The 14,211-nt window shown below is 28.8% G+C and overlaps 1 protein-coding gene across 1 annotated transcript in view; it reads left to right on the forward strand.

Moving 5' to 3' along the window:
- LOC116769241 (lachesin-like) overlaps positions 1 to 13,024 on the forward strand; it is a 30,759-nt gene extending 17,735 nt beyond the window's left edge. Inside the window, exons 2-10 of the mRNA XM_032660281.2 lie at positions 7,126 to 7,229; positions 8,477 to 8,684; positions 8,781 to 8,936; positions 9,839 to 9,967; positions 10,979 to 11,116; positions 11,272 to 11,421; positions 11,619 to 11,687; positions 12,255 to 12,338; positions 12,523 to 13,024. Of these exons, the coding sequence (XP_032516172.1) occupies positions 7,126 to 7,229; positions 8,477 to 8,684; positions 8,781 to 8,936; positions 9,839 to 9,967; positions 10,979 to 11,116; positions 11,272 to 11,421; positions 11,619 to 11,687; positions 12,255 to 12,338; positions 12,523 to 12,605 (1,121 nt within the window). The 3' untranslated portion in view covers positions 12,606 to 13,024. The remainder of the gene's footprint in view (positions 1 to 7,125; positions 7,230 to 8,476; positions 8,685 to 8,780; positions 8,937 to 9,838; positions 9,968 to 10,978; positions 11,117 to 11,271; positions 11,422 to 11,618; positions 11,688 to 12,254; positions 12,339 to 12,522) is intronic.
- The last annotated feature ends 1,187 nt before the right edge of the window (positions 13,025 to 14,211 follow it).

Raw genomic sequence — 14,211 nt, forward strand, 5'->3', positions numbered from 1 at the left:
TATACGAAGAAAATAATATCAGTTTTACATTTTGCTAATCGGACAGCGAACCCTTAAGTTATATACTTCTTATTGTTCAAGATAATATTAATTCCGTAGCTAAATAACAATAAAGACCACAAAATATACACAATTTCTTATAACAGCTGTCTTAGTTAGATATATTTCATAGGGGAAGAATATGCTTAAATAACCAGCAATAACATTTCGTCCAGATCAGAAATAATGTGTCATAATTGTAAGCATCTGTCAGGTTTGATTATTGTGTTAAATATATTTATTAGAAAGCAATAAGTACATTTTCGTCTTTTTTTTTTCAAAATAATTTCTAAGTAGTTTTAAATGTATTTATTTCAAATACATACAGGTTAAAAACGTCTTGGCTATATATAAATATATTCATTACGATAAAATTTAACAAAGCAGTTGTTTGTCATTCAGATCAAACATAATTTTGGTATAAAATGAGGTCAAACATTTACTTTTGACTGTTTTTAATCTTAATACTAGTTATTAAGAATTTATATTATATTTCTACGAGCACAGCAGTATTAATATATTCTGCTAGAGTAGCTTAGTGTTCATTCTTAATAAATTACTTTCAAAGAAAATTTATTTGAACCTTATATTTCGTTCATAAAATAGAGAACAAAGAAACTGCTTCTAGTAGAATTTGACTTTGTGAATAATATAACTGCAGAACCATTCCTACCCGCGGCGCTTTGAACGCCGCATCGCTAATTATGTTCCATGTTTATACACGACTCTCCAAATTTCATCGCATAGGACTTCCATATCAACGGGCTGACAGCGTTCGTGACCATTTACAAGGACGCTAGCGTTCCCCGTGTAATTGTTCGGTGGATAGGTGTACCGAATAATACGTATAGACAATTCAAGTGAATCTTGTTGCGTTTTGCATAAAATCGATACCCATGAATGTATCCTCGTTGAAGCCGCCGTTGTGCCGCATGAGACTCGCCAGCTCGAATTTACCACAATCGGTTTTATTTTTAGAACCACCATTCCATAAAAGAGAGAATTCAGTTTTGAAACTTAAACGGCTTTGTGATTTCAATTCGAATTATTCATGTTTGGCTATTGATCGCTCAATAAAACTTCAATATTTGTAACATGTCACGGAAATGTAGATTATTTATAAGATAAATTTTAAAACAACGAAGATCCGTCGTTCACTGTCTTCCTCTTTATACTTATACACGACAATATTTTGAATAATAAAGCCAAATATAAAGTTTATTTAGGTAAAATTTTATTTGTAATACTTTTAAAGCCGTAAACAAAGTGAACTCAATTTGTCGGATAATGGGTGTTCGACACGTTTTACAATTAGTGCCAAAGGTTGTTAATTTAGGGTGAAAGAGGTAAGCAAAGCGAATGCGAGTATTCAGAATAACGCCACACCGCCCGAGTAATCTAATTTACTTCGATGGACGGCATAGACTTTTGCCACAGCGCACTGTATTCAACCACCTAAACATCGCTGATAAGCATGCAAAGCCGAATTCGATTGCTTTTTAAATTACGAAAAAATTACACATACACAAGTTTATTAATTAAACCCTCTTAATAACATCGGATTACATAAATAATATTTTAATGAGCCCATTAATAGTCAAGCACATTTAAATTAAGAGCCGTAGCCCTTTTTATCAAGCTATTTTAATTCGCCAAGTAGTCTTCATACACGTATGGAATGAAATGAATTATACCTTCTATATAAACAAGTTATATTTAAGTTTTATGTTAATATTTAAGTTTATATGTTTTTATAAAAAAATATATATATTTATAGTTTCAAAAATTTACTGATATGGAAAATATGAAAAAAGGGAAGAGAAGCAAAACCAAACCAATTGTAATTCTATTCATTGATGACAATGAATAGAATTATAATTATTAATTTTACCAAGTTCTATATGAATATAACTTGGTAAAATTAATAGCTATGTCCAAGACTTAGTCATGGACAATCTTAGACTTCATCCAATTAAATACGATCATAATCTTCGTCTTCACCGTCATTTTGAAGTCGGGTTATGATTTTGTTTTATGTGAATAATTTTTTTAATTCATTTCAAACAATTTTTAGTATCGGTAACCAAAAACCAATAAATTATCTTTGTTAAAAAAAATATTTTCGTTAATTATCTCAAGAAAACGCCGAACCAATTCTTGATAAAATCTGAATGTGACCACGGCAAAAATATAATCTATCCAAGAAAGGAAAAGATTTTGACATAGCAAACATAAAAAAACATAGAATAGAATTAAAAATATCACGTGCTTTTTTTTGGAATCCGCTAAAAGTAAGAGAGATTTATTAAAAAAATACGAAATACAATAAGAAAATGAATGTATTATATAAATTAATTATTTTTATTATATGAGTCAATGAAGACTGTTCGATACATATGTATGTACGTTTAATCACACAGAAAAGCTTTCATCCCACATGACTGCCTATAATCAAAGTGTAAATTTAAAAGAGTGGATTTCGTTCCTTTAAAAATACATTCCATTTAATATTTTATATCTGCTTTTAATTACAAAAATTACTCAAATGAAAAAAAAATACGTATGATGTTCCTAAATTATGTTCCTAAATTGAGAATATTTTTATTCATTCAAATACAAAGTTCTAAATTATTTACCAAAATATTGAACGAATACTTTGATTTTCATACTTTTTCTTTTATTGTTGAAAGGATTCAAAAATTTAAGAAAGGAATGATTATCCGGTAACTAAAGTAAAAACATAACATAATCTTAAATAAAACACACAATCGATCCTTTAATTTAACACTTATGAGAGAACAAAGAAAAATAAGAATTAAAAAAATTCTTTTCAATCCGAGAACAGGTTTCAAACAGAAAAGGGCATTAAATTTTGCAACAGATTAAAATTCAGAAAGAGTGAAACAACTCCTGTCATTAAAAAAAGTTGTAGCTGTTATTGTTATCTCACCAAAACTTGGTTAATTCACTTACATAGAAGAAATACAGCAAATTTATTTATTAGACCCGAAGACCTGGGGGAGAATATAATGGTAAAAATGAAAATACGTTATTATTAAATTACTGGCTTCAATTAAAATGACATGAAACACATTATTTACTCTCAAAGCACATACGTTATATATTTTAGGTAATTGTAACTGGGAATATAGTAAACAGGAGACCCATTAGCTAAATCCTATTAAAATGACGTAGACTGGACAACCAACCGTTATAAGGGTTCTATGAAACTTTATAGAAATTTTATGTCTGACGTATGGTAGAACATAATACCATGTGGTTTTTTAAATATACTAATTTTCTTGTCGTACTACTCCAGCTATGTAACTAACGTAATTACATCGAAATATTGTCCTAAATTTTATTTGATATAAGTAGTAAAAGATATGGTAACAAAACTAAAACTCAAACTAGATCTATTTTATTTATTTTGCATAATTTGATATTGTCATTCTGTGTTATTAAAAGTTATTTTTCGATTTATAAGTTAAGATTAAACGAAGGTGATAAAAGGTGCAAATTGTTTTAAAAGTTTCTTCATTGTTAACAAAAATATAATTTCAACCTAATTTAATCCTTACATATATGAGTGGATTACGTAAATTTCAATTAATGATAAAGCAAAGCAAAGCAAAGCATTTCAACTTTTTAACATAACATATGTTAAATTAATATTAAAAATACACTGCGATAAGGATTAAGAATTCTGTTGGCAAAAAATATGACAAAAAACAAAGGTAGTAAGTAAGGTTTAAATAATTTTGCCTTCGTTCAATTAGTATTGAAATACAACATTATTGATGTTTACATATGAAATGATGATTAAAAAATAGATCATATACAATTTACTAAAATTATTTATTAATTTTAATCATATTTTTTATTGAACGTAAAAAAATATTTTAATGCATTAAGGGGATTTTGATGAGTGGCATTCACAAAATTTTTATGAGTGAACAAAATTCCATCGAATTGAATTTTCTTCTTTATTATTTCATAGTATACAACATACATTTAATCAAAACTCAAAGACACTAATTGTATAAAGCAATACGTATTCAGTAGAATATTACTACTGGCAATATCTCGTTTCATATCGTCATATTATAAAAAAAAGTTGTAAAAATAGTTTTAATACTCATCAAAAAATGTTTAATAATGGCTAGAAGTAGATTAAGGAAGTATCTTTTGCTACAATACACAGATCTTCTAATTCATAATAAATAGTTAACAAACTTTTTAATACTTAAACTTCTTTTATTAACAAAAATATACTTAATATAAAAAAGTTTAATAATCTGCTTTACCCTACGTATCTAATATTACGTATTTAACTTTATTTTTGCATATTATACATTCAAAGTCTAAGTGGGATTAGATTTAATGGTTCTCTAGACCTTATTATATACACATTACACATGTTCTTTTTATTTTTTAAACACTTTATTTTTATTTTCTGACTTACTTTAATAATAATAACCACTGAATATAATGATAATACAAAAACATTATATAATTCGAAAGAAAAAACTAAATTTCAATGAAATGCGATACCATCAGTCATGTTCAGGATATTAGAAACAACATTGTTTGTATTTAAGCTCTTCTTTCATTAGAGCGAGACGCTACGGAGTACAGTCCCAAGATTGATGGGACTTGGATGGATTTGTTCTATTCGCGATGACTCATCAATCATCCGCGGATATTTTTCCATGTTGTTGAGTTGTTTAGAGTAAATAGATTGCTAATATTACTCGTAACGGACGAATGTATCAACAAGCTTTAATGACCATATAATAACAGTAAGGAATGTAAAGGACCTCAAAATAAGAGGCGTTTTATTTCGCTGCCTGAGTTTAGAATCAAAAGTATTTTGTTCTTACAGTTAATTAATCTTATGCTATTCAGTGTGAATAAAAATGCTTAAACAATGTACCAAAATCAAATATATGATCTCGTTATAACACAACGTTAAAAGAACATGACACAAATGGTTCAGAAATATATATATCAATAATAATTTATTACTTCCCCTCATATTCAAAGACAAAAGTGCTGTCTATTTCAAATAAAATAACATTGGTATTTTTTGCTGATTCTAAATGCGATGTATATACGGGAATCTCGTAAACTAACGACATTAAAGATACTTTAAGCATCTCGATTCTTGTTCTTCATAGTATTTTTTCATCATTTCTATAATTCTACACATATTTGTAGATTTCTATTTCATCTTATAAAATGTTAACACAATGTGTCTATGATTTCTTACTACTAAGTGCAATTGAGTTGGGTTGATTGTTCTGTATAAGCCTTCATTGCTCTCATTTCCGATTGTATTCGAAACCTTGTATAATATGACCCATTTTGCTTTCGATTTCGTGTAAAATATATACATTATTGTACGTTTCTAACTTTTTCAATACTATTTCTTTTATCTCTTCATAGTTTTCAGTTCTCTTCGTTTTATAAAAAGTCATAATTTCCAAAAAAAGTAATGTACACAAAATCTATATCTAACTATTTGTATAAAAGATTACAAAATTACTTTCCTGTTATAAAACAGTAATAAATGAATGTCTCTTACCAATTTTTTTAAGTCATTCCAGTTATTTTTATTAAAATACAGTTTTAAGTTTTAACATATTATGAGTTTTAACTTTTAATGTAACATTTAAATAACAAATATTAAAATTTACTTACTGGTCAAAAGATTTGATTCATTTTGGATCAACATTTTAAAATGGTTAATTAAATGTGACGTAAATATAACTTCTATATATATTTATATTGGAAGATCTACTACCCTATATATTTATACGTATTTAGCTAAATAGCTGTAGGACCTAAATACATATTTCCAAAGTCATTCTAGTGTAAACTCAAAAGTATGACAGCATATAAACCTGATTTGAATACAAAACTTGTCAGTATTGCAGGAAACTGATACAGAGCTAAATAATAATATTCAGATTAATTATTATGATGCAATCATTAAATGGATATAAGGAACCTACAATATAATAGGTTTATTAGAAAAAAGATCTTAAACAGATTAAGTTGATTTGATTCGCGTTTTTAATATTTCCAATATGATAAAATAATTGACGAGAATAATTGTTTCACACTTTCTAATATTTATATAATATGTTCTACAAATTTATAAATTTATCAACTTTTGTACGCGATTTCGTCCGCGTGGAATAGTGACTTTTTGCAAAATTTGATTCCATTTAGTTATCGCCTTTTCCATGGTCAATCGATTACATGACTTTGTAAAAAAACATTTCAAAAATCAAATTGTTTCTCTTATATTATAGTATCTTAGCTCTGAGCAGCGCCCCTTAGTGAACTCCACTGCGGGTGACGTTACCTACGAAAAACTTATTATTTGCGGTTGGTGCAGTAATCGGGTCTCGGGATTGAACCGCAAAATAAAATTTATTTTTTTATTGTTTATACTTTTGCAGAATAAAAACTTCCCAGTGTCGTGCCCAGGATACTAAAGAATAATTATACCGAGTTTTATCGTAATCAAACTGGTAGTTTTTGCGCGATGTCTGAACACACAGACAGACAAACAAAAATAAATTTAATCACATTTTGGGTCCGTTGTCGGTCTAGTAACAAATCTACTCCAGAAACACGAAAAATCTGCGGTTGTCGTAACCTCATATAGCGAGTGTTCCCCTCGCTTCTGACCGATGGCGCACTTAGGAGTATATTAGTATCGTGAAAAATACATAAAAACAATCTTTGAAGCGTGTTATTTATAATGTCAAAATTTCAGGTGAATCGGTGCAGAACATTTTGAGTTTTTGAAGCATACACAAACCAACTTAACATTTTTATATACATATATAGATTGACGAAGATTTATGAAATAAATGATTATAAAGAGCAATTGAAACATGTTTTTGTACGCCTAAAACAGCAGAAATTTTTTTTTAAGGATTCTAAAAAGTGTAAAAGAATGTCCTTTAAAATCTGTTGGTAGAACAATACAAAATTTTATTACACGTTTGGCTTCTTTTCATAATAGGGAGCTGCAAACAAAAACACTAAACAAACGATTTTTTTTCTCAGAATCGCTGTTTCCCCGTTTTGTGGAACCGGTACCCAACGTCACAGTAACCGTTGGCAGAGATGCTCTTCTAGCTTGTGTTGTCGAAGACCTACGAGGATATAAGGTAATGAACTATTGAATTACTTGGTATTTAAAATTTATTAAAAATAAATGATGAATTGCTTCAGTATTGTGTCTACAAAAATCTAGTAAGATATATCAATTTTATCAATATTCTAATTTTATTCCAGTTTTGCTCTCATGATTTAAAAATGATGTTCAAAGTTACTACTACCATCAAGATTGAAACTATCGCATCATTTTGCATATTTTCTTATAAGTTCATAATCACGTAATATCGTTTTTTTTACATGTAAATGACTTAAATCTCTTTAATATTTAAATTGAAATTAATATGAATTAGTCGATAAAGTCGAGTACATTAAAAAACTTTTCAACCAAAAATGTTAATCAGTGTATGCAAATATAAAAGGATGTACCAACAAGAATTATCTATTCATGAATGACAAGAATTCTATATAACTACGTTAGTGTGTAAAGTAAAATTCTAACAAGCCAACTTAATATCACTTTGCTCATCCACAATTCGCTAGTTCTTAATCATGCAGTAGGAATAGTTAGTGAAATTGGAGTAGCATTTATAGTGGCTCAGATTAAAGTGGGATAAGAGCACCAAAACTGAGTTTGGAAGACGATTTAATATTCTTTGACGAGTAAACAAGTCCGCGTTGCCGTACTAGCATTGTGACCTGGAACAAAGAGATTATTGAATTACCTCATTGTGTGTTCTGAATTTCAAATAATAGTGCACAATATAAAATCATTTTATGGACATTCTCGACACAATAAAATTTAGACAGACGCTTGAAATCGTGACAAAGCTTTACAACGATTTTAAATTTATCAGTGAAGTAAGTTTTCATTTGAATATCATTCATATTTAACAGGGGCGAAAAAAAATATCCATTTTAACATTATAAATAAAAAAATATATTTAAAAACCGATCGAAATGATGTCAAATGCTTTGTTGCATGTGTTTTTTTTAAGTACAGAAAAATCAATTTTAAATCGTAAAAAGCACTTTTAATTCAAAAGTTGAACTAAATTCGACCTTTTCCTATCATCATTAATCATAAGAAAACGTACCATACTTTTCCATGTTTCTAATTTAACTTTTTGAAAACTATTACAAGTATTAGTAGCACTCAGACTATGAAACATCATATTAAGATTAATGACAAAACTCGTTTGCGCATAATAATTTTTTTTTAATAATTTTTACACACTATTTCTAAGTTAGTTTTAAATGTTTCATAAATAAACGTTTTTACCTCTAGCTTTAATTGCAGGTGGCATGGGTCCGCGTAGATACACAAACAATCTTAAGCATCCACCATAATATAATCACCCAAAACCCGCGCATAAGTCTTTCCTACAACGACCATCGCTCATGGTATTTGCATATAAAGAATGTTCAAGAAGTAGATCGCGGTTGGTACATGTGTCAGGTCAACACAGACCCAATGCGCTCTAGGAAGGGATATCTACAAGTTGTCGGTATATATCTCAACTAATGCAATTTTTTTTTTTGCACTTATATAAAAATAGTTTTAAATTTTATATGAGTGAATAAATATGTTTTTTATTTTGTAGTTCCACCCATGATTATTGACAACATGACTTCAACTGATATGGTGGTTCGAGAGGGCACAAACGTTACAATGGTTTGTAGAGCTTCAGGATACCCTGAGCCTTATGTCATGTGGAGACGCGAAGACGGTCAAGAATTTATTTGCAATGGCGAACTGGGTAAGATAAGAAAAAGGAAGTCTTGTTTTTTTAGTAAAAAAAAAATTTTTATAAGAGTATCATAATACAAAATATATCTGTTAAATGAATCAGAAAAAGAAAATAGCAAAATCGAAATAAAATTCCTACAGAGATTCTTTCAAATAATTCGAATTCCATTACGAATCGAGCTTTAAATTATCTTGTGAGCTAAAGTAAATGTCTGGGACCAATGGTTCGGGACGTTGGACGACCTTCCGTTGAAATGACAACTTGAACCAATTGTTTCGTACAATACAACCAAATTGTTACAATCTTCGCATTGCCAGCATATTTACAGAATTGAATCGAGAAATGCAAATGGAAATGCGCTTACGAAATATCGTATCAAAAATATATTTCAACTTTAAATTTACATCGAAATATTACGTGTTTAACATAACGTTTATTTTGTCAGCCTCCTTTTCACACGTATTAAATAACGGGGAGGTACAGTAAGGAATATATTCTTAGCCTTTTCTCAGCACCAATATTTAGTTTTGTTACTAACTGCTATAGATCAATTCGTTGGAAATCATGCAATACTTATTTTTCTACCTCCATAGATAGCTAATAAAGACCGAATACATCATTGTTTTAATTGGTGTTTCTCTTTAATAACCCGGGATTTCAAGTCAGATAATACTCAATATTACTCTCACTCACTGTCAATAAAATGAAGGGATTTTTAAAGATAGGTATTCATTTTTATCCTATCATTGTTTGAGCTTGTTTATTTAATAATAAATAAAATTGGATAGTTAATTTCACTTACATCTAAACAAATAAGATAAAAATAAATATTTTCGACTAATTTAACATTTTTGAACCATTTGTTAGACCAAAATATATTCTGTAAATGTTAATAATTTTTAATATTGCAGTTAATGTAGTTGATGGCGAGAACCTTACAATATCTAAAGTGTCACGGTTGCATATGGGTGCATATTTATGCATTGCTTCGAATGGCGTACCGCCTTCAATAAGCAAACGTGTCGTTTTAATGGTACAGTGTAAGTATATAATGTATTTATTATTTATTGTTAAATTAAAAGTACATATAATTTCCACTTTTATAACTTAAACGATTAAAACTGTAATATAATATTAACAACAAATAGTGTTTCAAACAAGACTATTAATTCATTTCATTATTTTAACATAAAAATTTTGGTATCTAATATTAAAATGAATAGAGATTTTCTAAATTAATATCGCTTTCGCATAAACCAACCGCAGGAACATTTTCCTCGCCCTGTTAGCTTGCCCTCAAATTCCTTCAACATAAGTATGTGCCCATTTTCACATCGTTTCCTTTAGCGATATTCGGGGTATAGAAATAATATTTTTCTGAGGGGTCATTAACGAGCATTTACGAGGCGTCCTTACCTGATGGAGCTATCTATGTCCATAATTGAGCCCAATTAGAACATAATGCTGACGGGAATATAGTACAGATGCGATAATGGCAATCTGTTTTCGGAACCCGACACCTTCATCCCGTACTGGAAGTCAATGAGACGATTTCCTACCCCTAATTCACATTCCTTATCTCAGCACATTCATAGCATTTCTTATAAGATACGTAAAATGTTCACGTAACTTTCACTCGATTAACCAATGAAACCTCGTTTCGAATTCGTCCTTTCATTATAACGGCAGGTCCAGGCTAAACGTACGTAATATAGAAACCCGTTTTAATGATGATTTTATCTCAAATTATGTCATCTCCAACAAGGTAATTCAGCATTCAATTTATACTCAAAACTATTTATTTAGGGATCCTTAGGTAAATATGACTCAAATTGAAAATCTATGTCGTACTTAAAAAGTAAAACTCAAATAAAGCATGTTTTAGCATGAGTACTTTGCTCGGTAAGTGTCACTAATGTGTTTAATTACGCTTTGAAATGTTAATCCTATTTTCGTATATAATATATATGTGAAAAAGTAAAAAAGAGTGTATAATATATATGATTGGAGATGTTATTGTAAAAGATTTAATGCAATATAACGGCTTACAGTTCCACCAATGCTATCTATCCCTAATCAGTTAGAGGCTGCATATGTAGGGCAAGATGTAACCCTGGAGTGCCATACCGAGGCCTACCCCTCCTCTATTAACTATTGGACTACGGACCGTGGGGATATGATTATATCAGGTTGTGTAGATAACATTATGAAATGAAATATATAAGTGATACTTTAATTTCTTGTATTTTATTTGAATGTGTACTAGTAATATAGTAAAATACTCATTTTTGTTTAGCTTATACTGACCTGTAGAACTGCAGTCCTGAATTACGTTTTCTTGTAGGCAATAAATATATAACGGCTTTAAATGACGACGGTTATAGTAGAAAAATGAAGCTGACTATACGCAAAGTGTCGTCAAGGGATTTCTCGTCTTACCGTTGTGTGGCCAAAAACTCTCTCGGTGAAACAGACGGACTTATACGACTTGACGGTAATTTTATATTTAAAAAGAAGTTATTTTTATTCTTATGAATTATTGTTTATAATTTAATAAATATCTTCTTTGTCGATATTAGGTTTTGTATTATTATTTGGGTCTCTAATATTTAATTAAGAATCCTAACACCTAATTAAAAAAACTTATATTCAAATATATTATTACGGCATCCAATATTTTGTTTGTGTCAGAAATCCCGGCGCCGTCCACAATAAGCACGACAGTTAATTACGTGCCAACATTTCCGCAGAGGAAGAAAGGTAACATTGTTATTAATTAATATAAATGAAATATATTTTTTTCCGTAAACTACCAAAAGTAATTGCTTCAGACATATAAAAGACAAAGAAACATTCCAATGACTAGTAAATACTATTAATAACCTTAATAAAATCTTACCGAGTTCAGCAATCTCAGAATTAATTTTTCATGTCCATCTCAATTCCCCTCTTGTACAACTGCTTATTGGAAAATTTGCAAATTCAATATAGCCGCGTAAACCACGATTAGAAGAGCAATAGAAGTCAAAAGTTGTTAAGGCCACGTGCCTTTTATATATTCATCGTCGACCGTAGCTCGAGAAAGGTCGATGGTGGATTCTGTATTTATTGGTTCTGCCGCCTGACCCAATGCTTCCGTACAATTGGGTCGTTAGTAATATTATTGTGGGAAAAGCAATGTTGTTTGCTCTTTGACTCTCAATGTACATTTTTATTGTTACAGATTTGGGCTTTCCTTACGACGCCCTATATTGTATTCAGACTTGAAAGCCTTCATTGTTCTTAATTGTTATAAGGAAATGTTTGTTTTTATTTGTATTTTTCAAGGTAAACATAAGAATCGATGGAGAGACAGTTCGGCAGAAAATAGAGTTATAGGAGATTACGAAGTAGAAGAATGGAAAGATGTCGGTATGTATAAATCTCAAAATCCGTTACAAATATTAAAAATATTAAATTTAAAAAAATTATCTGTCAAAATTTCATATTAATATCGAAAATAAATTAATTTGTTATAAATAAAACATAAAATATAAGATGCTTACAATTTTATTTACTCATATAAACGAAACATAAAACTACAATTTGCCAACAGATTATGAATCAACGCAGTCTTCAAGTTCTTCATCGGTACGCGGCTTTGGGTTTAGTGTGATAGTAGTTCTATTTCTTAGCTGACTACTAAGAACTCCTTAAGCTATTTAAGCGCTTGTGCCAACAGACTGCTATATTGTAAAGAAACTGCAATAACGTTGTGTAAATAGTGTGTATTGTGTAAGAATAAAATTACAGTTTCGTCTAACTTCAAAACATCAAATCAACTTTTCAGAACCGAGTTCTAGCTTTGTAAAGTAAAAGCTTACTCACACCTATATATACCAAATGTATAACTTCGGGATACAAGTCAAATTAAATTCTAGACAGGTACGATTATTAGTTTTATTGAAACAGTTAACAATCGAACCGAGTGGTAAAAACTGTTATTAAAATGAATGAAATTTTAAATTGTGATTTTCTAGACTAAATAATAATTTAGATAAAAATAAGATGTTATTCAAAAAGTATTTTTATAAAAGACTGATAGAGTTTACGGTTTTTTGCCATATCAAATCCAATATCTTATTAGTATTTAAATTGTTTAACTGAATAATCCTTATATCCGTTACGTATGCTCTAATTAAATATAACATCAGATAAAGACCAGTTTATTTTTATTTATGTCGTCTTGAAAGGAATACTTTTTTGTTTAAATTTTCACTTATTTAACCTTTTAAAAGTGTTACATGAAAAACAAATATACATATATATTATGAAATAAGGTATACATATGTGAATTATTTATTATTAGTAAATAATATTTCCGCGACATATTATTTTTCATTTCCCTATTTTATTATAAAAGTTAAAAGGAAAAAGCTCTCAAACAGATTTTTTTTTTACGTTGCTAACGATTTATTGTTATTTTAAATTTTTTACTTTGTTTTCATTAAGTAAAATTCGAATATTGTAAAATGAGAGTCTTCTTAAAATTTATATAATTTCATTAACGTCCCCATATAAGATTTTTTTGATGATTCAATGATAACAATTACTTAACATATTGAAATCTACACAGTTATATTTTAAAAGTATTATTCTTTTTTATTTATTAGTCGTTGTACATTTATATGGTTTGTTGTTTGTAAATAATTAATTATGTATATTGTGCATTAAAGACAATATGGTGTACTGTTCTGTACGTATGAGTAATGGTAACAGTAAGTCTTACATTGTATTAAATGTTGATAATGTCCGAACTAGATTGTTAATAGTGTTTAATATTAGATGATATATTTTATTGTAAAAAAAAAAAACTCTTTTTGTATACATGAAATTCTTTGTTTATATTTTTGTTTAATTATTATTAAAATAAAACTGTTATTCCGCTGTACTCATGTTATCATTTATAAGTAGACTTCAAATATTATATATATGCAGATAGATATACATATCTTGAAAATCGATCCCAAATCGGTTCCTCGTAAACTACAATATCATAGTGGTCGTTAGCTGTTATGTAAAAATTACCAAATAAAATTTCTTATCAATAATATGGTTTCATCATTATCAACCAACCCCATCATCGTCAGAGCTTTTACATTTTCAACTTAAAATTACACAAAATTATTTAAAAAAAAATGTCTTTGTTTTTTTTTATAATAAATAAATGTCGAAATATCGCAAATCTGATTAGTTTAACTGAGTTCAGTGAGAAATATACGATTTCTTAACGAATTTGTAGAAC

This window comes from Danaus plexippus, chromosome 5 (genome assembly GCF_018135715.1).
Source record: "Danaus plexippus chromosome 5, MEX_DaPlex, whole genome shotgun sequence".
Lineage (NCBI taxonomy): Eukaryota > Metazoa > Arthropoda > Insecta > Lepidoptera > Nymphalidae > Danaus > Danaus plexippus.